Source organism: Piliocolobus tephrosceles, chromosome 5, assembly GCF_002776525.5.
Source record: "Piliocolobus tephrosceles isolate RC106 chromosome 5, ASM277652v3, whole genome shotgun sequence".
NCBI classification, from domain to species: domain Eukaryota; kingdom Metazoa; phylum Chordata; class Mammalia; order Primates; family Cercopithecidae; genus Piliocolobus; species Piliocolobus tephrosceles.
Genome location: NC_045438.1, coordinates 32,152,381 through 32,179,777, shown reverse-complemented (window position 1 = coordinate 32,179,777; position 27,397 = coordinate 32,152,381). Strand labels below are relative to the sequence as shown.

At 36.3% G+C, this 27,397-nt stretch overlaps 1 protein-coding gene across 8 annotated transcripts in view; it reads right to left on the bottom strand.

Annotated features, from left to right (window-relative positions):
- The window catches only part of EYA4 (EYA transcriptional coactivator and phosphatase 4), a 291,807-nt gene that overhangs the window by 37,162 nt on the left and 227,248 nt on the right, over window positions 1-27,397 (bottom strand). For 5 of the 8 annotated variants that reach the window (XM_023230726.1, XM_023230723.2, XM_031935543.1 and 2 more), the window contains 6 exons: window positions 26,577-26,719; window positions 26,290-26,433; window positions 24,284-24,363; window positions 20,903-21,068; window positions 11,193-11,329; window positions 9,370-9,453 (listed from right to left, as the gene is read on the bottom strand). In XM_023230726.1, coding sequence (XP_023086494.1) covers window positions 9,370-9,453; window positions 11,193-11,329; window positions 20,903-21,068; window positions 24,284-24,363; window positions 26,290-26,433; window positions 26,577-26,719 — 754 coding nt within the window. Of the gene's footprint in view, window positions 1-9,369; window positions 9,454-11,192; window positions 11,330-20,884; window positions 21,069-24,283; window positions 24,364-26,289; window positions 26,434-26,576; window positions 26,720-27,397 lie in introns of all 8 variants that reach the window. The other 3 variants (XM_023230727.1, XM_031935544.1, XM_023230722.1) reach the window with 1 other exon arrangement.

Genomic DNA, 27,397 nt, shown 5'->3' with positions numbered 1-27,397 from the left:
ATGTATCACATTGATTGATTTGCATATGTTGAACCATCCTTGCATCCCGGGGGTAAAGCCCACTAGGGTCATGATGAATTATATTTCCAATGTGTTGCTGAATTCAGTTTGCTAGTATTTTGTGGAGGATTTTCACATCAATATTTATCAAGGATATTGGCCTGCAGCTTTCTTTTTTTGATGTGTCTTCATCTGGTTTTGGTGTCAGAGTAACACTAGCCCTGTAAAATGAGTTTGGAAATAATTCCCTACTCTGTTTTTTGGAATAGTTTGAGCAGGATTGCTATTAGCTCTTCCTTAAATGTTTTGAAAAATTCAGCAGTAAAGCCATAGGCTCCCAGGCTTTCTTTTCTTTTCTTTTCTTTTCTTTTCTTTTTTTTTTTTTTTGCTGGGGGACTTTTTATTACAGCTTCCATCTCCTGTTATTGGTCTGCTCATGTTTTGGATTTCTTCATGATTCAATCTTGGCAGCTTTGTATGTCTAATTATTGGTCCATTTCATCTAGATTTTCCAGTTTATTGGCATGTAGTTGCTCACAGTAGTCTCTAAGAATCCTTTGAATTTCTGAAGTATCAGTTGTTATGTCTCCTTTTTCATTTCTGATCTTACTTACCTGAGTCTTCTCTCCTTTTTTCTTAGCGAGGCTAGTTAAAGGTTTGTCTATTTTATTTATTTTTTCAAAAAACCAACTTTTCATTTTATTGATCTTTTGTATTTTTTTATTTCAGTTTCATTTATTTCTTCTCTGATCTTTCTCAGTTCTTTAAGAACTGAGAAAGCATCATTAGGTTGTTTATTTGAAGTTTTTCTACTTTTTTTGATGCAGACAATTACAGCTATAAACTTTTCTCTTAGTGCCGCTTTAACTGCATTCCACAGGGTTTGGTATTTTGTGTTTCCATACTCGCTTTTTTCTTTCAAGAAATTTTTAATTTCCTTCTTAATTTTTTTCATTGACCCATTGGTCATTCAGGAGTTATTGTTTAGTTTCCATGTGCTTGCACAGTTTCCAAAATTCCTCATTATTGATTTCTAATTTTACTCCATTGTGGTCAAAGATACTTAATATAGTTTCATTTTTTTTGAATTTTTAAAGACTTTGTATTGTCTATATACTATATACTAACATATAGTCTATCATTGAGAATGATCCATGTGTGTAGGAGAAGAATGTATATTATGCAGTTGTTGTATGAAATGTTCTGTAAATATCTACTAGGTCTATTTGGTCTAAGTCTGTAGAGATTAAGTCCAATGTTTCTTTGTCGATTTTCTGTCTGGATAATGTGCTCAATGCTGAAAGTGGGGTGCTGAAGTCTCCAGTGACTATGGTATTGAGGTTCTCTCTCTCTCTTTAGCACTAATGATATTTGCTTTATATATCTGGGTGCTCCAGTATTGAGTGCATACACATTTAAAATTGTTAAGTCCTCTTGCTGATTTGACTCCTTTATTATTATATAATGACTTTCTTTTGTCTAATTTTTATAGTTTTTTTTGTTTTACTTTTTGTGTTGAAATCCACTTTGATGGGTGTAACTATAGCTACCCTAGCTCTTTTTTGGTTTTCATTTTCAGGTAATATATTTTCCCATCCCATTATTTTCAGTCTCTGTGTGTCTTTATAGGTGAAGTGTGCTTCTTGTAGGCAAGAGATCAATGGGTCATGGTTTTTTATCTATTCAGCCATTCTATGTCTTTTGATTGGAGAGTAGTCCATTTACATTCAGTGTTATTACTGATAAGTAAGGACATATTCCTGCCATTTTGTTATTTGTTTGCTGGTTGTTTTATGGTTTCCTCCTCCTCCTTCTTGTCTTCCTTTTACTAAAGATGACTTGTTTGTTTGTATGTTTTAATTTCTTGCTTTGTATGTTTTTGATTTACAGCTATCATGAGGCTTGCAAGTAATATAACTCATTAATTGAAATTGATGGCAATGTAACACTGATTACATAAACCAAAAAACTAACAAACCACCAAAGAGAAAACTAATTTAAAAATCTACACTTTGACTCTGACCCCCTGCTTTTTAATTACTTGTTGTTTCTATTTATATCCTATTTTACTGTCTATGTCTTGAAAAGTTGTCATTGTTATTATTTTTAATTGGTTCATCTTTTAGTCTTTCTACTTAAAATATGAGTAGCTTACATACCACAATTACAGTGTTACACTATTCTGTGTTTTTCTGTGTACTTTATTGTTACCAGTGAGTTTCTTAACTTCAGATGAGTTCTTACTGCTCATTAACACCCCTTTCTTGCAGATTGAAGAACTCCCTCACACATTTCTGCAGGATAAATCTGGTGGTGATGAAATCCCTCAGTTTTTGTTTGTCTGGGAAAGTATTTCTCCTTCATGTTTGAAGGATATTGTCACTGGATATACTATTCTAGGGTAAATATATATATATTTTAATCCTTAAGCACTTTAAATATGTCATGTCACTCCCTTCTAGCCTATAAGGTTTCCACTGAAAAATCTGCTGCCATGTACTGGAGCTCCACTGTATGTTCCTCATTTCTTCTCTTTCACTGATTTTAGGATCCTTTCTTTATTCTTGGGCTTTGAGAGTTTGCTTATCAAATGCTTTGAGGTAGTCTTTTTTGGGTTAAATTTAATTGGTGTTCTAGAACCTTCTTGCATGTGGATATTGATATCTTTCTCTAGGTTTGGGAAGTTTTCGGTTATTATCCTTTTGAATAAACCTTCTAGCCCCACTCCTCCATCTCCTGTTTATGGGCAATAACTCTTAGATTTACTTTTGAGGCTATTTTCTAGATCTTGTAGGTACACTTCACTGTTTTTTTTTTTTTTTTCCTTTTTCTTTTGTTTCCCCTGGCTGTGCATTTTCAAATAGCCTGTCTTCAAGCTCACTATTTCTTTCTTCTGCTTCATCAATTCTGCTGTTATGAGACTCTGATGCATTCTTCAGTAAGTCCATTACGTTTTTCAACTTCAGAATTTCTACTTGATTCTTTTTAATTATTTCAGTATCTTTGTTAAATTTATTTTATAGGATTCTGAATTCCTTCTCTGTTATCTTGAATTTTGTTGAGATTCCTCAAAAAAGCTATTTTGAATTCTCTATCTGAAAGGTCACATATCTCCATCTCTCTAGGATTGACCACTGGTGCCTTGTTTGGTGATGTCATGTTTTCCCGGATAGTCTTGATGATTGTGGATGCTCATCAGTGTCTGAACATTGAAGAGTTAGGTATTTACTGGAGTCTCTGCTTCTGGGCTTCTTTATACCTGTCCTTTTTGGGAAGGCTTTTGAGGTATTTGAAGGAACTTGGGTGTTGTGATCTAAGTTTTTGGTCACTGTAATGCTATCTGCATTAAATGAGGGCACCCCAAGCCCAGTAATACTGTGGCTCCTGCAGACTCACAGAGATACCCTCTTGGGGGTCTTGGATAAGGTCTCAAAGAATTCTCTGGATTACCAGGCAGAGACTTATTTCTGTTCCCTTACTTTCTCCCAAACAAATGGGGTCTCTCTCTTGTGTTGAGCTGCCTGGAGCTGGGGAAAGGGTGACACATAAGCACTTCTGTGACCACCACCCTGGGGCTGTGCTGGATCAGACCTGCAGCCAGCACAGGACTGGGTCACATTCAAAGCCTGTGGTAACCACTGCCTGGCTACCACCTATGTTTGCTCAAGGCTCTACAATCAGCAGGTGGCACAGCTAGCCAGGCTTGTATCCTCCCCTTCAGGGTGTCAAGTTCCCCCTGGTCCCTGGTGGGTCTAGAGATGCCATCTAGGAGCCAGGACCTGAATTTGGAATCTATCTGGTGCTCTATTAGGAATCTACCTGTTGCTCTATTCTACTGTGGTTGAGCTGGCACCCAAGCCACAAAATAAAGTCCTTCCCACTTTTCCCTACCTATTCCACAAGCAGAGAATTCTCTCCCATGACTACCACTGACTGCACCAGGCCCATTGCAAGTACTGTCTAGCTATCACAGATGTTCATTCAATGCCTAAGGGCTCTTCAGTCAGCTCCTGGCAAATGTTCTCATGCCTAGGGCTCTCCCTTCAGGGCAGTGGGCTCCCCTCTTACCTAAAGGCAGGTGCAAAAATGCCATCCAAGAGCCATGGCCTGGAATCAGAGACTCCACATGCCGACTTGGTGCCCTATCCCACTGTTGCCAAGCTGGTACCTAAGCTGCAATAGGAAGTCCCCTTTATTCTTCCTTCTCCTTTTCTCAAGTAAAAGGAGTCCCTCTCCATAGCCACCATAGCTAGGAATGTGCTGGGTCATACCTGAAGCCAGCATATTTCTGAGTCTCACCCAAGGCCTGCATCAAGTACTGCTTTGCTACTACTGTTGATTATTCAGAGCCCGAGGGTGATGAATCTTAGCAGCAGGAGATAAATCTTGTCAAGATTGGATCCTTCCTTTCAAAGAAACAAGCTTCCTTCAGGACATGTGTAGAAATGGTATCTGGGAACCAGAACCTGGAATTGGGGCCTCAGACTCTGCCTGGTACCCTTTCTTTCTGTGACTGAGTTGGTATCCAAGTTGCAAGGCAAATTCCTCTTTACTCTTTCCTCTCCTCCCTCAAGTGGAAGGAAGACATCTCTACTGGAGCTGTGAGCTGAGATGCTTGAGACTGAGGCAGGGGTAGCACAAGCACTCCCTTGGCTGCCCTGGCTGGTGTCTCACCAGGTCATGTGTCTGCTGAGTCCACTGGCTTCAAGCCCAGCAGAGCAGCAGGACTTGTCCAGGAATTGTGGTCCTTGTGGCCTAAACTGCCTGGACCCCGGAGCACTTCATCCCATGGTGGTGATGCTTTGCCAGAACTCAGGTTCCCACAGCTGAGATGGGAGATTCTTCTCTGGCTAGGACTGGTCTAAATGCCCCTTCCATGGGTGTTGGCTAAGTTCTACCCAGTGTTGCTTTCTGCTGTGAAAGGGCACTGAGTTCCAATGCAAAACCCTACACTCACTGAGCTCTTCCTCCCCCAAGTGCACAGATTCTCTCTCTGTGTCATTCGGCTGCTGCTGGAAGACTGGCGTGGGGTGATGGTGTGGGCAATTCAAGACTATCTTTCCTACCCTCTTCAGTGCCTCTTTCAGTAATATGACTCAAAACTAGGTATTGTGTGATTGCTCACCTGGTTTTTGGTTCTCACGAAGGTGCTTTTGTTGTGTGGATACTTGTTCAATTTGGTATTGCTGCAGGGAGGACGATCAGTGCGGGTTTCTATTTCGCCAACTTGTTCCACCTCCTTCCCTTTACTTTGTAGTATTCTCTCTCTTGTTTACAACCTTCCAGCCGCACTTGACTTCATATTCCTGGAACGCTGGAAGATCAGCACCCACTGCTGGAATGCTCTTCCCAATTCTCCCTCTCTCCTAATTTGTAGGGCTAGCTCCTCTCAGTACCAATGTCACTTCCTCAGTCACATACCCCAGTCACTCATTATACGACCTAGTTTTATCTTCTTCACAGAAGTTACCACTATCTGAAATGTGTTTTTTGTTTTGTTTTGTTTTTTGTTTGGTTTGTAAGCTCCATGAAAGCAAGAAGCATGTCTATTGATATTACTAAATATTTGTTAAATGCAGTCTGTCCGAGGAGCTCTAGTTTACCATTCAGTTATGTTTCAGTTATGGTTTGTGGTGAAGCTGAAGCTACCCAGCATCATCTCTGTCCCATCTGCAGTGAACCCTGAGGTGTATGTGGTCCACAGCTTCACAAGATGGGCTATATTTAGCTACCTCTCAATACGCCAAGATAGTAATTTCTTACTGGCTAAAAGGCAGTGCCGATTTTCTGAATTATATTAAGAAAACTGTCAACAATAAAACAACTTTCAGAAAAAATATAAGCAATAATTCAATAAATAAGGCAATATAAGTTGTTTTTCATGGAATTCAATAAGGGTGTTTTTATTTTTATTAGAAAAACAATATAGCCTAAAAACACTTTTACTTTAGTTTTCTTAAATTGCTCTGAGTAAAAACATTATTCAATGTGGTCAATCTAACAGATGGTGTTATTCCCATTTTACAAATTTTGAAACTGAATATTTAAGTAATTTGCCAGCGTCAGAATGCTGTCAGCATCAGAACTGGATTTTCAAACTTAAGTTTATCTGACTCGAAAGCTTTTGCCTTTCACCACCACCCTATTGCTTCTAAAATGTCAAACATCGGCTGAACCACATGATAGGTATCCTATAAATGTAAGTTTATCTTTCTCATCCCCTTCCAATAGTGCCTCTGATTCTTTCCGTACTCTGCCCCACCAGCAGGTACTGATGATTGTCTGCCATATTCTATTTCATGGAATATTTCTTAAGTTTTACCTCTTGATGAAAACACATCCCAAGTGTCTGAGAGAAGATCATTAAAATTACAACTTAAAAGAGAACTCACCCAACTGCATACGCAAAACCTCACTAAAATTGTCTTTACTCCTGTTCGGAAATATTACTTTTCTATTGCATTCCCGGTATATTAACTGTCTAGGCCATGCAACGTGCTGTGGCAGAAAGAACATGGGCTCTGGGGTCAAAGAATCTGGGGCCCCAGGACTCATCTCTGCCATTGACTGGTTGTGTGGCTGTGGACACATTTTTATTACTTCTCTGTATATGTTTCCTCATCTATAGCTTTGAGAGAACAATCTACCCCTTCACACTGTGGGATGCTTCCTGCCTGGCACATCATGAGCCTTCCATAAAGGTTAGTTTCCTTCTTCCCCTCACTTTGCCCCACCCTTTTGGTATTCTCTACTGTTTTAACCTTCTGGAAGTATAGAGGATGCACAGACAGTCTCTATTTTGTATTTGAAAAAAAACCTTTTAGGGCAGTACTTTGGAAAAATAAAAGTTGTATGTTGAAATGAGTGCTGCATGTTCCATCGACATCCTGGGAGCTGACAGGATTAGTTCCATGATGCAGCAGGGCTGAGAGAAGTTGAACTTTGCTTTTGGAATTGCTCTTAAAGCTAGTTTATGAGTAAATTGAGAAAGGCAGCTTCATTACTTTATAGTATTTTTGACAAAAATAAAACAAATGTATACAGTGACAGTTTTACCATGCTCCTTATCACTGCCTTGGGTCCAAATGATCTTATTATTTTTAAAGATCAAAATGACCACAAAAGGATAAAGATGTGAAGCCAGGAAATATGTCAGAAGGCTAACGATAATTCCAAAAGATAAGTTCTAGCACTGAGTTGGCACAATGGGGGCAACATGGATACTTAGGTATAACCCCTCATGGTGACTATTTTATAGGAATCTTTATTTGGGCCAATCTGCTTATTAGATTGTTTATTTTAAACACTTATCTAATATGAAACTTAGCTGCACAAAAATATTGCAATCAGTTCAACAGGATTTACTGTGTACTTCTGATAAGCCAATACTACTTAGAAGAAATCCTTCAGATTATTGTCTGGAAACTTTATGGTGCACACTTCATCAGTAGTAGACTATAAGTGTATACTCCAATTTCTGTATAATTTACTGATAAATTATATACTTATATTTTAATTATGATCTTAGGGTAGGCCCTCATGAATGGGATTAGTGCCCTTATAAAAAGACACAAGAGTTTGCTTTCTCTCCTTTTCTCTCTGGTCTCCACCATGTGAGGTGGAGGACATGGCAAGAAGACTGCCATCTGTCAACCGGGAAGCAGGCCCTCACCAGAATTTAATCTGTTGACAGGATGACCTTGGCCTTCTCAGCCTCCAAAACTGTGAGAAATAAATGTTTGCTATTTAATCCACCTAGTCTATGGTGATTTGTTTTAGCAGCAGAGCTAAGACAATGTATTTATAAAGTATGTGCATTGTGAAACAGATAATAAAAATTAATAAATATGAGATACAAATGTATGTATGTGTATGTGCGTGTTCATTCTAATATTTCCTTTCTTTATCCCAATGGAGTGGCCTGTATGTCTGATGTACATGTATACATCCTGCTTTGTAGAAGATTGCTTTAGATGATACTTGTGATAAAGGGGTAACACTTCTTGTAAATGGTTGTTAAACGAAACTGTTACCTTCACATCTGTTTAGCAATATCCATTACCTATACCAAAACCAAATGACAATGCAGATTCACCCAAAGTGTAATTTAGGAAGACTAGACTTGAATGCAATTTTATCATTACTTGTCCAGAAGACAAAGCTTAATATAGTTGCTAAAAACTGCATGAGCATGAGATATTATCTAATAATGGAATGCTATGAAGACATAGGAAGACATTTCTGTAAGTGTGATATGTAAAGGAACCAAAGATACAACTTTGAGCATAGTAACTGACAGTAAGCCAACACGTTCTGAGTTGGCTCTAGTTTGATTATGAGCCCTAGAAAGTTTAAGACTTGAACAGTTATGGCCTAAACAGCTGTGTTTCCAGCCACAAAGCCTGTTAGAGTTGCATCAGTCTTCGGAGAAGCACTCACAGAGGCTTGTAACAATGATGTTACAAGAAGCTAACTATAAAAATAGATGCCGGGCATGGTGGCTCACACCTGTAATCCCAGCATTTTGGAGGCGGAGCGGCAGGCAGATCACTTGAGGTCAGGAGTTTGAGATCAGCCTGGCCAACGTGGTGAAACCCCGTTTCTACTAAAAACACAAAAATTAGCCAGGGGTAGTGGCGGGTGCCTGTGATCCCAGGTACTTGAGAGGCTAAGGCAGGAGGATTGTTTGAGCCTGGGAGGCAGAGGTTGCAGTGAGCCAAGATCATGCCACTGCACTCCAGCCTGGGGGACAGAGTGAGATTTTGTCTAAAAAATAATAATAAAAAAAATAAAATGAATAAATACATAAATAAAAGAAAAAATAAAAACGATAGCAAGAGAGAAAGGCAGGTGAGGCATGAGACCATCTATCACTAACTTTGTATATGGGAGGGGGTGTTACCTCGGTTGCTGTTCATATGTGTACTCAAGTTACAGAAAAACACTCATTCATAAATCCAAAAGATCTGTCAGATGAAAGATTACTCGCTATTGCTATACAATTGCAACAAATTAGTTCAAAAAATGTCTTAAAGCTCTTTTATTGGGGATAATATATGCTTTCATAATGTTTTAAAGTCCATTTCGATTTACGAGTTTTTTCCTAAAATAATGATATGAGACTAAGAAGCTTGGTCTGGATGTAGAAAACTCAGTCCTTTTGAAGAAATAGCAAGGAATTCAATTTATAAAAAGCTTTGTTAAATTTGCCAGTTCACATTAAAGAACTATAAGACACTAGAAATATATAATTAAGAGAAGATTTCAGACTGCAATAAAAAACACTCAAAAGCATTTTTAAATGGCCCTTGATTTTAAACCAAAAAAAATGTATAACAAGTTTTCTTGGAGTAATGTTTGATTTCTTACCTTGCCATACTTCTGTGCATAAGACCCGGTGAGCAGTGAGTGAAAAACAATGATGGTTTCATCCAAATCCCAGACAAACACACGCTGAAGACAAAAAATAAATATCAGAAAATTAAAAAGTCCAAGGAAACAGAAATCTATTTTCAAGCAGAAAATGTCTCCCTTCCTTGTTAGAGATCATCTTGATATCATTTTATAGAAAATAATACTATTCCTTTTTTCTGTTTTTCAAATTTGCCAAATCAAACTCCTATAAAGCCTGAGGAGCAGGAATTATACAAATAATTATAAGCTTAAAAGTCAGATGTCCTTACTTGAATAAATTAATCCATACATTTACTTGTAGTTAACAGCAAAAAGAGATACATTCAGACTTTATGATAGAAGTATGCTTGAAACTCTACATATTTTAAAGTTTTATACCTTAGGGATTCATAAACTTTCACAATTTATGCAAAGAATTAGATTTTAAAGAAATATTTAAAAGAAATCAATGAGTAACCACTAAACAGAATTGTCAAGTATGGATCCTGGGGTCATATTAGGCCAGCAGATATGTTGGACTCCCTCGAGTTTTGAAAGATTTCAATTATGAATTAACATTTGAAAACTAGGCAATTTCCCACAAACTTCAGAGTTTTGACTGTAGCACAGCAACTAGAAGTTGTGGCCAGGCTGGCTGCCATTCCTACATGGCAGTGACAGGCAGGTCCCTCAGAATGTGCCTTCACCCTGAGCTCCTCACAGTCTGCTGGGCAACTCAGCCCGGTCACTCATTTATATCACCTGTCAAGTTCTTGAGGCGATGTGAACTTGCTGCTGTTGTTCAAGAAAAAGAAGTTATCTCTTATAAAGAAGCACAACGTCTGTCATTTGATTTTACAAAATCTGGAAGTTCAATTTTTTTCTTAACTGAAGTATGCGGTATGTAAGAAGTAACATATTATAGTTAAGAATAGTTTCTCCTGATGTTTCATAATAAAAATCAACCTTGCTTAGTACAGAGATATCTCAAAAGAGCTCATAAATAGAAAAATGACATCTAGTGAAATTTTCAGATACACAAATTTTAACACATATTATTAAATGACTGAAATTTGTCCTATTTTTAGAAGATGAATTTTTCTTTCTATACAAATTACTTTTATCTTTTTAAACCTAATGACCCATTTGGACATCTTTCATTACTTTAACGCTATGAAATACAGTGCTACACAGAAAAGTATCTCACAAACAATGGCTATATTTTTAAAATTTGCTGGTGCCAATTTAGATCAAAACATGCAATGATCTCAGGCCAAGAATTTGCAGAGCCATATCATCTTTATATTGTTGTTTTTAATTTTGCTATGATAATGGATGGAATCTCAAACTTCAGAGATGTAAAATGCCTACGACAAAGTGGGTCCATTCAATTCATTATATATCTTGTTTTTTTTTTTTTTTTTTTGAGACGGAGTCTTGCTCTTTCACCCAGGCTGGAATGCAGTGGTACGATCTCTGCTCACTGCAAGCTCTGCCTCCCGGGTTCATGCCATTCTCCTGCCTCAGCCTCTCTAGTAGCTGGGACTACAGGCGCCCACCACCATGTCCGGCTAATATTTTGTATTTTTAGTAGAAATGGGGTTCACTGTGTTAGCCAGGATGGTCTCGATCTCCTGACCTTGTGATCTGCCCGACTCGGCCTCCCAAAGTGCTGGGATTATAGTCGTGAGCATATCTTGTTTTTTAAGTTTGAAACATAATGGAACTGTAAGATACAGAATGTATCATTCAGTGAAATAAAGCATCAAACTATAATCTTTGAGAATGAGTAGGCATACCTCCAGGTCGCTATCAGGAGGCGGGGAGGGATTATTTTTCCGGCCTCTTCCTCTGGACTTTGACCCAGAACTCCTACAGGTTCTCTCATCAAGATCTTTGATGGGTGTGGAGGGACTCTGCATGGTATCGAACTCTCCTATAGATAACATGACTTGTGTCAAGAATAGTACTTCATTATTAGATCAAGTATGAGTCTTCATTATTAATTATCTTAACAAATTCCTATACCATAAAACCTCCTTATGGCAAGAAAGAGATTTATAATCCCAAGCACACACAAGTGAGTCAGAACTTTTGTAGTTTACACAAACTCCTACTAGTTTTAATCTATGTCATCTATCAAACTTGAATGTCTTTTCTATACCATATGCCTTCAATTTCCTGTCTATACCTTCACCTACATATTTATCTCCATTTAGATATGTCCTCACCTCCTTTTTTGTCACAGTTCAGAGAATGAGATGTCTTCTTCTGGATCAATTCCATCCCTCCACCTGCAAACCTGACTCCCAACCCCACCTCCTAGGAAGTCACGCTTCATTAGTCAAACCCTCTCTCATCTTCCCTTAGACCTCTCCCATTTCTTGGGGTCACTGATAAGTTTAAAAGTCCTTCCCTCTGACCTGCATTTCCATCTAGATACTATTTGCTTTCATTTTCTCTTTTAAATAACACTTCTTAAAATAGTACGTACTAGTGCTATATGACAGAAATACCATGTGAGCCACAAATGTGATCTTATATAAAATTTTAAAGTTTTTTATCAGCTATGTTAAAAAAAAGTACAAAGAGATATGTAAAATTAGTATTACTTATACGTTAATTGACCTAATATATCCATGTTATCATATCAGTATGTAATCAATGTGTTAATGGACTCAATATATTCATGTTATCATATCAGTATGTAATCAATATAAAATTATCAATTATATGTTTTACATTTACTTTTTCATACTAAGTCTTTGAAATGTTGTGCAGCATTCTATGCTTAGAGCGGATCTCAATCTACACCAGCAACATTACAAGTGCTCAAGAGCCACGTGTGGCCAGTGGTTGCAGCACTGGACAGCACATCTGTCCCCACTTCCTGATATCCAATGTATCATAATCTAGCTTCAGTTCACCAAAACATGATAAAAATACTCCCGCTAAGAGTCCCCAGAAATCACCTTCTTAACAAATGCAATAGACAGACTCAGTCCTTGTCTTCCAGGATCTCTGTGCTGTGTGTGATTCTCTTAAACACCACCTCCTCGAAACTACTATTTGACAGCTGATACTGTGCCTCTCCTAGTTGTAGAATCACTCCGATCAGTCCTTCTCCATCGAGAAAACATTGGTTCCTGTACTTTTCCCATTCCTTATGAGCTAGTATGTCAGAATTCCATCGTCTGATCACTGTCCTCACTCCACACAGTCTAGGGGATGTAACTCTCTCATGTGTTAATGACCCTATCTGTGATGACTCATACATAAACCTATACCTCCAACTAGGCCACATCCTAAGTTTAGATTTTTTATCTAATATTTCTAATATCTAATTAGACTTTTTATCTAATATTTCTGCATGTTCCATAGATACCTAAACTCTGAAATGATTAAAGCTTGTGAGAATGTATGTTAGGAGGTAGAGAGTACTGAGTAGTGGCAAACCTGTGGGAACAATTGTTAAGATAAACTGAGGCAACTGCGAGATACCGTATAACAAGCTGAAGAGTCAGAATTACTACATGACGTCAAGTATTTTATTCAGTCTCTCTATATCTCAGTTTCATAGTAGCTTTCTGGATTACTGAGGAATAAATCTGATTTATATTTAATTTGATTTAAATTATATGTATAAAGTGAAAATTTCTAAGACAGAAGGCAAACTACATTAAATTTAAATTACATGATTTTGAAACGAAAAGATATTATGGCTATCATTTTTTATCATTAAATTTAAAAATTAAAATAAAATAATCCTGAGGACAACCAAGCAGTTATTAATCTAAATAAACAAATCTGAACGAACTAAGCATCACTTTTTCTAAGAAATAGTAATTTTTACATTGCTAACCTCTAATATTTTCTTTGGGAAATACTGTGCATGTCAGGACATGATCAAAAAAATATGCCCGTGCTCCAAATATTATTTGCACTTAAAATATTGCCAGCATAGTTCATTTCATAGGTCTATGTTATCACCTGGGTGACAGTAGATGGCATAGTAATAAGGTTTTTAAGTTATGGGGTTGAATATAGCCTTATCTTATAGTCAATCATGTTTCACCTTATTTGTACAGGCATTAAATTAGTCTTTAGGTGTCTGAATATACACCAACTTTTAAATAAAATAACATAAAAGTTCCATTTTTATTTATTTTTGAAACAGAATTTTCCTGAGGTCACTATATTCCACAAACCAAACATCTGCTTTCAAATAAAATGGTGATTAAAATTAACCCTCACTTATAAAGCATGCATTTAAAAAACATTTTGGATGACATTCCATAAAACCTCTCCTTATAGTCATTATAGATCGATTTTCAGGTATTAACTATCATAAGGCAACTTTGTTCTTGCCACAGCGCAAGAGCTGACAGGACAAAAACTTGAGAGGTCCCAGTCATGGGTGGTTGTAGACTGAGTCCATAAAGAAGGAGTTAGCAGGAATAATTCTGCTATTCAAATGAACTGGGATCCAGCAGCTGTCACAGCAAAGGAGTGAAAAGAGCAGAAGAGGAAAGGGAAAAGACTGTGGTTATAGGACGTATCTAGGTTTCAGTAAACCTAAGTCTTTATTCCCATTGATGCTTTTCAAATTACTGAAGAATCTTAAAAGGGCTCTAAGAATTTGGACAAAATATGGACAGAAGTGTTTTGATGGGGGTAAAGACAGCCTTTTAAGAAAACTATGAAAGGTAACTCTACATTTATTCACCCCTTAGTACATGGCATGCACTGCTCTTTAAAATTTTTTTTTTTATTGAAATACATGTTTGGCTTCATTCACTGCTGTGAGATAATCCATATTCTAGCCTGGGACAGCAGTTGTCCTTTCCTTAATGTGGCTAGAACTTCATGTATATATACTACACTGTATCTATTACAGTGTATCCATTCTGTTGCTGGGCATTTGAGTTATTCACAATTTTAGGTTACTATAAATAAAGCTGTTATATACATTCTTGTACAAGTCTTTGTGGATATAAGCTCTTAATTCCTCTTGGGTATGTATACCTGACAATGTGATTCCTGAGTCAGAAGGAAGGCATATGTTCATCTTTGACAGACACTGACCTTTTTCCAGTGTATTACTCTCTTTCCAGTGTATTAATGACCATGCTAACCCATTGCCCATTTTTATTAATTTAAAGACAGTATTAGTTTACTCTCTTACCACAATGGGAGTTTCCATTATTCCACATTCTTGTCAATGTGATATTGACAACACTTGATATTGTTAGTCTTTTTAATTTTCACCATTTTGGGTGTGTGATGATATCTCACTGTGGTTTTAATTAGAATTTTCTTGATGAGTAATTATGAAGAATACTTTTTCATGTTTCTTGCTCATTTGATATCTTCTTTTTAATGAAGTAACTGTTAGATCTTTTGCCCATTAAGAAAACTAGGTTGTTTGTCTTTGTCTTATTGATTTGTCAAAGCTCTTTTTATGAAACATTTTATATATATATATGTATGTCTGTATATATATGTATGTGTGTGTATATACATGTGTGTGTGTGTATGTGTGTGTGTGTGACTCAAACCTTACTCCAACCAGTGAATTAGGTCCTTCATTATTATCTTTTAATAATGGAGAAACTGGAGAAGAGGTAATTAATTTATAAAAATTAAATAGCTTGTATGATGCAACACTGGTATGATTGCAGAAGTCCTGCTTTAACCATTTGGTTATACTTTCTCAGGCAAACAGCAATGGACTCTTCAGGTTACCAAAAGGTCAAACCTAGATCTGCTTCTACTTATAAAAGAGTCATATAACAACCTACTAGAGAGAGAGAAAATATTTGCAAACCATACATCTGATAAAGGGTTAATATCCAAAATACATAACGAACTGAAATGACTCAATAGTAAAAAACAAATAACCCAAATAAAAAATGGGCAATGGGTTGGCATGGTCATCACTCAAAAGAAGATATAAAAATGACAACAGTTGTATGAAAAATGCTCAACATGACTCATCATCAAAGAAATGCAAATTAAAACTACAATGAGATACCACCTCACACCTGTTAAAATGGCTATTATCTAAAAGAAGAAAGATAACAAGTGTAGGAGATGCTGTGGAGGATGAAAATCTTGCACACTGCTGGAGGGGGTGTAAATTCACACAGCCATTTAGTCCGTTTTCACATGGCTATACTCGAGAGTGGGTAATTTACAAAGGAAAGAGGTTTAGCTGACTCAGTTCAGCATGGCTGAGGAAGCCTCAGGAGACTTACAATCATGGCAGAAGGGGAAGGGGAAGCAAGGCACCTTCTTCACAAGGTGGCAGGAAGGAGAAGGAAAGCAGAAGGAACTACCAAACATGTATAAAACTGTCAGATTTCATGAGAACTCACTCATTATCATGAGAACAGCATGGAGGAAACTGCCCCATGATTCAATTACCTCCACCTGGTCTCTCCCTTGACACATGAGGATTAGGGGGATTACAATTCAAGATGAGATTTTGGGTGGCGACACAGCCAAACCATATCAGCCATTATAGAAAAACCGATGGAAGTTCCTAAAAACAGAACTACCATATGATCCAGCTATCACACCGCTGGGTATACAGCAAAGGAAATGACATCAGTATGTTGAAGAGATATCTGCACTTTCATGTTCATTGCAGCATTATTCACAAATAGCCAAGATATGGAGTCAACCTAAGTGTTCATCAATGGATAAATGGACAAAGGAAATGTGGTATATGTACATTATGGAATACTGTTTGGCCTTAGAAAAGAAAATTCCATCATTTGAGACAACAAGGATGAACTTAGAGAACATTATGTTAAGCGAAATAAGCTAGGCTCAGAAAGACAAATACTACATGATCTCATTTACATGCAGAGTGCGAAAAACTTGAACTCATACAAGAAGTGAGTAAGATGTGGTTGCTAAGGGCTGTGCGGCTGGAGAGGGAGACTGGGGAGCTGTTGGTCTAAGGATATAAAACTTCAGCTAGACAAGAGGAATAAATTCAAGATATCTATTGTACAACATGTTACTATAAGAAATAACAATGTATTGTATTTCTAAAAATCACTAAGAGAATAGATTTTCGGGGTTCTCACCACAAAATGATAAGCATGTGAGGTAATGCATGTTAATCAGCTCAATTTAGCCATGTCACAATGTATATGTATTTCAAAACCATGGGTTATACATAAAAGTAGATACAATTTCTTTTTAAAGACTCAAACTCCTGGACTCAAGCAATCTTCTTGCCTCAGCCTCCAGAGTAGCTGAGATTACAAGTGTCGATCATTGAGCCGATATATACACTTTTTTATTTGTCAGTTAAACAATAAATTTTTAAAAAGTCACATGGGTGTTACGTAATTTCTGTGAGATGGAGGGCCAAAGAATTCACTGAAAGAACTTCACAGAAGTAAAAGAGCATGTCCTGCAAAGGCCATGCGATACATCTGGGCTCCTAGAGCAATCACCCAGGTGGAATTGTACTGACCTCTATTCCTTTTGAAGGTGCTATCCTTTCTTCTGATAAAGGGTAAAACCAGGAACTTGAGCTCAACCAGTCATTAAACATTTGTTGACACTTTTTTTAAAAGGAGAAAGCTGTTAATTCCAGTGCCTCTGCCAAATTTCACTCAGGTAATTGCACAAGGGCATAGCAATGCCACAGGTAGGGAAAATGTAAATTGGCAGAGCAGTTGAATGTGGTCCTTTCTATCTAAATCCTCTTGTTAGTTTCCATTAGATGAGTTAGCACTTTGCTTCCCTTCTTTTCCTTACCTGAAATACCATGAAGTTATCAAAAGGCTGCTGTGTTCTGCCTAAGAAACTGGCTTCTTTTCAGAGAGTGAAATGATCTTACTATATCTTTTACTTTTCTGGAGCCCTTGTTAGGTTCAATTAGCTAATATATTGTAATGTTTGTCAAAGTCTCAGGGTAAAACACAATATTGTTATACAAGACTAACTGTATTTGATTTTAAAGATGTTTAAAATATTTGAAAAGGAGGAGCTATAAAAATATTTCTCATCTTCATGTGCGAATCTGTCCTCAAACTTTCTTAATACAAATAAAAACTATGATATACCCAATATAAATTTTACATTAAAGAAGACCTTTGGAAAGATAATGAAGTAAAATGTCTGTTTGTAATCAGCATGGTAGTGTTTCTTTAAATCCACTGTCAAACTACCTAATAAGGTAAATTAAATAATGGAATGCTATTTGCAATTTCCAAATAACGTCAGTCATTACAAAATTGCCCTAGGCTTTTCTTGACCCAATACTATACATGATTGAATAATTATCCTTTAATCAGTACAGTAATGAATAACTGTACCTTCTAAGTTTTGGATATTTAGATCCCACTTTATTTCATTAGACTTATCTCTAAATCAGAACAACCAGCTGTCTCTTACTGAACATAAGGTATGTTTTCATTATAAAAGTAGAATTCAACAGTGACTGTTCTATGAAAAACTGTGGGTTTCATTTTGGGTTTCTACTTTAAGTCCAAAATGCAGAACCAGTCAATGGGAACTACTTTTCTTGCCCTTGAACTAAATACATCAGATTCCATCAATAATAAAGAAAAATTCCATAGTTATAAACTTGTTTGCTTTTTGGCTGTATGCCAGATCTAAAGAGGCAAAATTAAACTTAAAACTACATTGACTGAAGGTCTGAGGTCATAGAATTCTTTAAAGATCCAGACATGTGTGTTGTTACAATTCTGGCTGAGAGAATAATATAGTTATAAGCAGAATTAATTCCTTCTTTAAATTCAACAGACAGTCTAATAAAATCTGAAAATGATGTCAAACCGTATTTCTTGGCCTTAGCAACCAATGGAGGCCTGATGAAATTGCAGCATTCTGATAGTGAAAGTCAGAATTCCATATGTGAATGTGTCACATCCAAAGTCACATACTCAGACTATCTACCTGCCTGTATTTAATATATTTAATATGAATAAACAGCTATTTTCAATATTGATTATTCTAATAAGGAAAGTAACCATCTGTGTTTTTCCTGCAGAGAAGCTTTCTTGTGATTATATGGAAATTGGACCAAAAGCAACATTTTACACAAAGCTCTACATAGCATATACCGTATCTGAGTAGACAAATGGGTTTCATTCTTGGTAGCTGTAGTCTAGCAAATTAAAAAAACACCCTGCTGGTCTTGTCTGTCATTCAGTCTCTGATATCTTGATGATTAAATATATCTGTGATTTCATTTTTAAATACTCACCCTACCTTGTTTTCCCCACACATTCATCACTGAGAAAAACCTTCCAATATCTCCCTTCCTAAAGTAACTGCTTGTTAAGCAAGGAATTCTGAAATCATTCTTTGAATGAAAGAAGATCTTTGATGCGATGCAAGTATTGACCCAAAGAGGATCATGACAGATTTGGAACATGTGATTTGGGCTGGGACTTAATGAGTAAGGCGCCTAGGGCACAAAATTTAAGAATGAGTTCCACCTTACATTTTTTGCTCTGGGTGCTTCACTGACCTCACCCTAATCCTGGCCTTGCAAGAGGTACAGATACCCAGGGAGGCTAAGGCTAGCTGAAAAATCCAAAACAGACAGCCCCAAAGGGACAAGGACCAGAAATTCAAAGAGGCTGTGTACTCACAGGTAGGAGGATATAAACGGAAGGTAAGGGGAAAGAAACCAAAATGTAGGGGCATCAAAGACAAGCTGTATCTACTAGACAATTATTCCTTGGACCCATAGGTAAAGATTATATTCTGAACAGGGAACTACAAATCATGAGTATTATCATTTCATCAATTCATGATATAAACATATCTTGGCTGTTGCTTAAAATATGTTTCATTTTTACTTTATGTCCAAATTAGTTTACTTGCTAATATCTCCCATACGACCTACCATTTTCCCTTTCTCACTATTGTAATTACTTGCTTGATCCTTGTCTTGCTTGTTAAATGGAAGCTAAAGGTGTGCAAAGAGCTCATTCACTGCTGAAATACCAGTTTCTAGCACAGTGCTGATACTTAATATGCACTCAATAAACAATCGTTTAATGTCATTGAGTCATCTTGGCCCCACTGGTCCAGTTAAAAAGAGTGTTTTACAGTATTGTGACCATGTTTCCCTATTTTCCCTCCCATCCAAAGCTAAGTAAAAAAGAAGTAGAGATGAATTTGGATCTTGCAAATAACCAAAGGCAGAAAAATATACTTGAACAAATTATTGATATTTTAAAAATTTCTTAACCTCATTTTTCTTAGTGTCTTTTGAGAGTTCTTTATATATTTCTATAATTCCTTTATCAGTATGTGTATTATAAATATTTTCTCCAAATCTATAGCTTGTCTTTTTATTCTTATAACAGTGTCTTTTGAAGAGCAAAAGTTCTTTACGATTTTTTGAAATCTAATTTTATCTATTCTTTTCTTGTATGAATTGTGTTTTTAATGTCATATCTATAAAATCTTTATGTAGCCCAGGGTCACAAAGATTTTCACCATTTTTTTCTTCTAGAAGTTTTATAGTTTTAGCTTTTTAGATGTAGGCTGACAATCCATTTTGAGTTAATTTTTGTATACAAGTTGAGATTCTTTCCTCTTTTGCATACAGATGTCCAATTGTTCCAGCACCATTTGTTTACAAAGACTGGCCTTTGTATCCTGATTCAAAAATCTGCTTTCTAGCATAAATATGCATCTGTTTCTGGACTCTCCATTGTGTTTCACTGCTGTATGTGTCTATCCTTTTGCATTCTCTTGATTACTGTACATTATAAGTCTTTACATCAGGTAATCTGAGTCTTTAAACTTGGTTCTTATTTTTAAAAATACTTTTGACTATTCTAATTCATCCACCTTTCCTTGTGATTTTAGAAACATCTCAATAATTTCTCCAAAAAGTCCTGGAACTTTTCTTAGGATTATGCTGAGTCTCTGTTAAATTTGCTTTTAACTTTAAATACTTCAGCTGTGTCAAATTATGTGTAGCAAATGCAATTTGAATACCGCAAGTTTCAGATAATGAAACACATAATGGATTTTAAATACACACTGATCACACAAAGACATTAAACTACCTACCACTGATTCTACAAATCCCAGGAATGTAGGAAATGTTCACTGGCTAGAGCTACTGACAACTTACAAAGGTGAAGGGCTTATGCAGTCTCTTTAGCATAAAGGAAATAATATCAGTCATACTCAAGGAAGATAATATTACAACTTTGTTGCAATCTCTTCACAAAACGAATAATGAGTCTGGTAAAAGCTCCATATTCATATGTACACCATCATTTAGAGATTAAAATCGCCTATCTGTCCCATATCTAAAAGAAGGATCTTCTGGAATGCCAGAAGAACCTCATCTTATACAGTCATGCTACCACAGATTGAACATCAGAACAATTATCTGGTAGCTTTCAGCCATGTTTTCGGAATGTCCACTTTCTCTATTTTACTAGATACTGCAAAACATATAAAAGTATTTCACCTGGGTGAAGATCTGTACCTGGTTGGTTAGTCAGTCCTGGGAGAGATTCCTGCAACTGGTAAGTAGAGGTTGAAGAGGGTGTGCCATCGGCTGTGTTATTTGATGTCATATACGCTCCATACGTTGATGCTGAATAATACTGTGCATACTGGTTTTGGCCAAAGGCTGTATAGGATGGATAATCCTAAAACAACAATTGAGATGTGTGTGTTTGAAAGAGAAATTACTCTTTAATACTCTCCAAAGAAAACCAGTCATTACAGTAACTGAAAGATTACTGAAAGTCTTTAGTGAACTTTTCAATTATTTAGTTTCCCTCCTTTGTTACAGAGATAAACGAAAGCACTGAATCAACACCCTTGACCTGCTTTTTATTAAAAAATTTTAAGAACCTTAAAATGATGATAATCACCCTTCAAAATCCTTTTACATAGTAGGATGATGAGTAAGGAATTGTTGTGATAATTGGTGTTTAATATATCTAGCATGTGTCAGCCCAAAACGTTATCGGTGATGACAAATCCTTGGTCATCATTGATAACATTAAGATCCCCTGATGAAATGTGTTCCAAAGGAAACAAAGATCTACATTTGACATGGTTTCCAAAAACTAAAAGAAATAATCTTTAAATTAAATATGTATACTATCATAAAGGATCAGGTAATATGGCAGAAAACTAAAATTCTATTAGTCTGAAAATTTCAAGATCCAATGTTTCCCACTACCACTTGTGAGCCAGGAACAAAAACCTCATCATATCTAAACAAAGTTCCTAGCAATATCTCTCAAAGTAAAACAGTGATAGTAGACGTTTACATAGTGCTTACTCTGTATCAAGACACTGTTCTAAGGGCTCAAATATATTTACTCATTTAATCCTCATAATCTCTTATGTGGTCTTAATACTATATTCATTTTACATCGAAGGGGACTAAGGCACAGAGTGGTTAAGTGATTTGCACAAGGTCACACAGCTAATAAGTTTCAGAGCTAGATTTGAACCCAGAGTGCCTAAGTCAAACATCTGTGCTGAAGTGCTCTGTTAGCCTACTAATTCCTGCAGAAGAAGATGAGGTTACATACTGGAAAGGTCAGGCTATTCCCCACTGGGGAATATAATGTCTTTTCATATTCAAACATATCTCAAAGATCTCCCTTTCTTTTCATTTCCACTGTCGTCCCCCTTGTCCAAGCTACTTTTTCTTCCTGTTGCAGGCAATGTATTCATTTTTAAATTTATCTCCTCTTTCCATTTTTGACTTTCACCAAAGACCTTGGTGGCAGAGTTATCTTCTCAAAACATAAATTAAATGATGTAATTTTCTTGCTCAAAATCTTATCATAGCCTCCCACTGGGCTTGGAACAGAATCCAAATTCCTTATTGTAAACCACCAGGCCTTACGTGAGTAGGCCCCCACCTATCTCTGCAAATGTGTTTCCGCACTTGCCCCTCATGCACTAACTAAACTCCAGCCTTTTTTTTTTTTTTTTTTTTTTTTTGAGTTCAGTGACACACCATGTCTTCCATCCATCAGGGATTTGGTACATGCTGCTTTCTTTGCCTGAAACACCACTGCCCTCCTTCACCTAACTCTTAGAAGTCTTGGCCTAAATGTGGTTTCCATAGAGAAGCCTTATATAAAACCTCCCCTATTCAAAATTATACTTTAGTTGATGTTTTAACAGAGCCTGTTCTCTTTCTAAATCTGTACTTGTGTGTTTACTGGTTTATTGTCTGTTTGTCCCAGTAGGCTGTAAGCTCCATGAGGCAGGAATCAGATCTGATCTACTCCGGCCCCACCTTCATGTACCCCAGTATACAGACCAATTACTAACACTTAATGGGCACTCAATAGGTATTAGCCAAAACAACAAACTGGTGCTCAGGCATGGTCCCAAATACAGATTACATTTTATATTGTGATCCATTGTGTTTAAATCTTCACAGATTTTCAGATCTGTTTTATGATTAACTGTTTTTAAAGAAATGTTTTTTTCCTTTACAAATCTTTTCTTAATCCTTCCAAATAGAGGCAGAGTAGTTTTTCCCTTATAGTACAACTCTGCCTAGTGTATATTTCTGTTATTATATTCACTATATCTCACCCTCTGTCCATCTTATTTTCATATTTGTTTCTTTCGGAGGACTGAATCCTTCTAAAGAGCAGGGAACAATGACTTACCGGTTTTGAATCTTCAATCCTTAGCCAAAAATCTAACACATAGCAAGTACTCAATAAATGCTTGTTGGACCAATAAATAAACATGTAAAATCAAGTTACAAAAAAATTCTCAATTAAAAAAATAAAATACATATACTGGCTCTGATGTTTAGTGTTTTAAGATATCGTTTTTTCTAACTAATGCTAAATTACAGTTTAATCCTATCAAAAATATTATATTTCACACTATTTTAATGATCAAAATTTCCTTTCTGCCTTTTGTTATATCAATAAAACTAAAATAAAGCAAGTTATAAAATCCCTTCAGTAAATCAAAAAGTAAGCACTTGTACAGTAACTTACATTTTAGAATATATAAATGTCTAGCAATTATACTAAAGTAAAATACTGCACTGCCAGACCAGAAGTCAGCCACTCTTCAATCTCAACTACTTCGAATGTGGCTGAAAATAAAAAAATACGGACAAAAGATTTGGAAGTGTCAACATAAATCACGAATTCATCTCACTCTGAGCTGATTCACTCATTTAGGGACATTCACTCTTGCTTCATACATAATTCTAACATGTTAGATTTAAAAACTCACAAAAATATTAAGAAAACATAATTAGAAGGAGGACTAAAGACTACCAAAGGCAGGCACAGTGACAAAAGCAAAAAGCTGCAGCTGTGAGGAAAGTGGGAATCAAATATTGAAAGTATTAATAAAACTAAAAAATAGAAAAATTATTTAAAAGCCAACAGTAGTCTTTGAGGCATTTTGTTTAGTAACAAAGGATACTTTTTAAGACTGAAAATGTTATTATAGTCTGTAGCATAATCCTATAATTGATTTTAATCAATTACTACTGATTCAACCAATTAATATTCATTATAATAACTGCTTTATCAAGAAAAATAAAATTGTTTTTAGTAGTATTTTAAGATAACAGAAAATATCCAATAAATTTTGTAATTCCATGCCAAATGATTAAAACAACTACAGTATAAATGTTTAAAACACAAATGTTTAACAATAAAAAAATCTAAAATAGCCAGAATAATACATATTCCAAGAATTCTAGATAGGTAATTTTTTACTATCCTGAAATGTTATAATAATTTTTAAATAAAGAAACCTTATCCTGGGAGGGTACACACATATATGGCAACCCAAGTACTCTTCAAAAATCTGAAATACATATTAAAAGCATAAACACAAAAAGCTACTATACCTGTTGTGAACCACTGAAATTCGTTGAATTGGAAACTGAATTATTTGCATAAATAGTAGATGACGGTGCAAAACTAGAACCTAGAGGTAAAAAACAAACTGCATTTTAAAAGTATTCCTTGTAAAAAGATAAAAATATTTCATTTCGCAGAATTCTGTAAGAGAAACACTTTGAAATTTGTCACGAAGACAGTGAAATTTGAAGTTGAGACATTTATACAGAAAATAGGCTTAGCTCTCTTCCTCTTGTAACAGCTGGTAAACCCTTTCCTGTTGAATCTGTTGAGGTAAACAGAAGCACATGGGAACAGTCTTCATAAGGAGTGAGGCTAACATCCAAGGGTTAAGAGTCTAGAAGTGCAGGGGTACGCAAATGATAAAATCTTACACAGACTAAGACTGCCTCCAGGAAACTACTGGAACTTTCAAATCATATCAACTGCATTTACATACAAAAAAAAATCACTTGAGTTCAACATTTGTACAGGGTTTTTAGCGTGGGAAATAAACATACAGCAACTCCCTGTACTTTTGTTCCCTTTGTCTTTTCTTTAGAACAAAAATAGCTGTGAATTAGGGTTCAGACTCAAGGGAGAACTGTTTATACTACACAAATCTAGAGTTTGAGGGCCTTCTAAAACTTTACTGCAAGGTCTGATATTTAATGATTTCTCAAATCAGGGCAAAAACAAGTAAGCTGCCAATTATAGGTTTCCTTAAAAAAAAAAAGTCCTTATGGAATGTGCTTGTCAAAAACTAAAATGAAAGGCTATTGAGGTAGCTGATTACTTGTTTTATCAATGTGTTTTGACTAGTCATGTATTATGTAATCAGTGCCACTGACCTGACCTGGAATAGCCAATATGAAAGTATTTGTGAAAAAAATAAAAAACTGTCTGTCACACGGCTAACTGAAGCTGTATGAATTTTTGAGGCTACAGCATGCATTCAAATATGTTTTGACCTACATTCTAGGGAAAAAGAGCACTGCTATTCCAGCTGAACATATCTAAATAATTATTTCATTTGAATCAATTGACCAAAATGTCATACCAGTTGGTTCAAATATGTTAATATAGCCCCAAATTTGTGATTTTCAGTACAGACAAAATGACAGATAGTAACCAGCTTTTAAAATTTGTACTATGTCACTAAAATTCTTTTGGCAACTATTGCATTAAGATACAACATGGCTAGGCGTGGTGGCTCATGCCTGTAATCCCAGCACTTTGGGAGGCCATGGCGGGCAGGTCACCTGAGATCAGGAGTTTGAGACCAGCCTGATCAACATAGTGAAACCCTGACTCTACTAAAAATACAAAAATTAGCCAGGCGGAGTGGTGCACACTGTAATCCCAGCTCTCAGGAGGCTGAGGCAGGAGAATTGCTTGAACCTGGGAGGCAGAAGTTGCAAGTTAGCTGAGATGGCGCCATTGCACTCCAGCCTGGACAACAGAGCCAGACTCCATATCAAAAAAATGAAAAACAAAGAACAACAATAAAAAGATAAAACACAATTTTAATAGGAATCTAAAATTAAAAGAAATGTAATGATCCTATATGCCTATATGGAGGATTGGAGAGTAAATATTATGTAATAGTCCTGTTAAGCAACATATTATCAATAGGAGAGAGGAATTTTAGGAATGAACAAAAAATCCTCAATTGGTCAATGATAAATGGAACTTAGAAAAGAGCTAATTCAAGTTTAAGTATAATCAAAACAGCATTACATAATTCAGGAATACTGAAAAGAAAATACTGGTTTGTGCTACAGATCTTTTAAATCGCTTAAGTAGACGCCAAACATGTGGCTGACCTGGTGTCTGATGTATACTCAACCATTTCATCATGTTTCTGTCTAGTTATCTGTCTTTCTTTAGAAATTGTGTGAGCTGTGATAAAGCTTAAAACTGTCTTCATGATCGGATATTCCTAGTCTGAAGCCAGTGAGTCTCACTCAAAGAATGAGTTCTCCCAAAACATGTTTCATGTGTAGCTACTTACCCGGCATTTGGTAAGAATAAGGTGTCTGGCCCGGCTGTGGGGTAGAAAACCCTGGGCTGTAACTGAGGCAGCCACTCTGTAATGGGGACTGAGTTTGGGAAAGTCCACTCTCTGTCTTGATGGCTGGCAACATCACACCCAAATCTGTTCAGAAAAATGATTGTGCAAACCATTTAATTAGTAAGATGATTTTCCTTCTAAAGTGTAACCTACAATAGAATACAAAGCTACCAGCCAGCAGGATCACCTGCCTATAACCAAAGGAGAAGACAGAAGATGTAAAATACCGTAAGTGGGCAGGCTGTAGGGCTGTCCTGTCTGTGAGTAGGCTGTGTAGACGGCTGGCTGCTGCATCCCCGAATACTGAGTCTGGCCTGCATATGCAGACATTGTTTGAGCTGCTGGTGTAGAAAGAATGTGTGGATAGGGCCTAAATATCAGAAAAATAGCATTACTGTGGCAACAAAGACTGTGTATTAATTTAGACAGCCTAGATTCAGTGAAACCCTATAATATCCAGGACGTAATCCTCTTTATCCGTAATGTTAACAACATAGGAAAAAACAACAGTCTGAATGTCAGGAGTTCAGGCTCCGCTACAAGCCAGTCTAGTGATCATAGCCAAATGATTTAAAACTCCCTACGTCTATACCACATCTGTAAAAGCAGAAATTTGATTTAGATATTATACCTAGTGTCTCTTCCAGGTCTATAATTCTTGCTCATATCTGAAATCGCACTCCAGTTAATATGTAGATGAGGAAAATGGAGCACACGCTAGCTTTATTAATATGCTCATGAGCAAATTCACATTCACCATGAGTGACTTAATGCTATGCAAAGACTATGAAAGTCTATTTAAAAGCCGTACTAAGAATTCGCTCCCAAGAATTGGAAATTTAAAAAAAGAAAAAGAAAGGCAGGAAGTTTCCAAAAAAAAAAAAAGGAACATCATTCCTTTCATCATGCCACATTTTACATCATGTTCTCCATCGGATATCCAACCTCTAGTCTATATATACGTAAAGGCAGACATTCTAGATGCTGCAGAAAATAACATACTATATTTAAATGTGTATGTATCAGCAATACACAATCTTGGCACGTC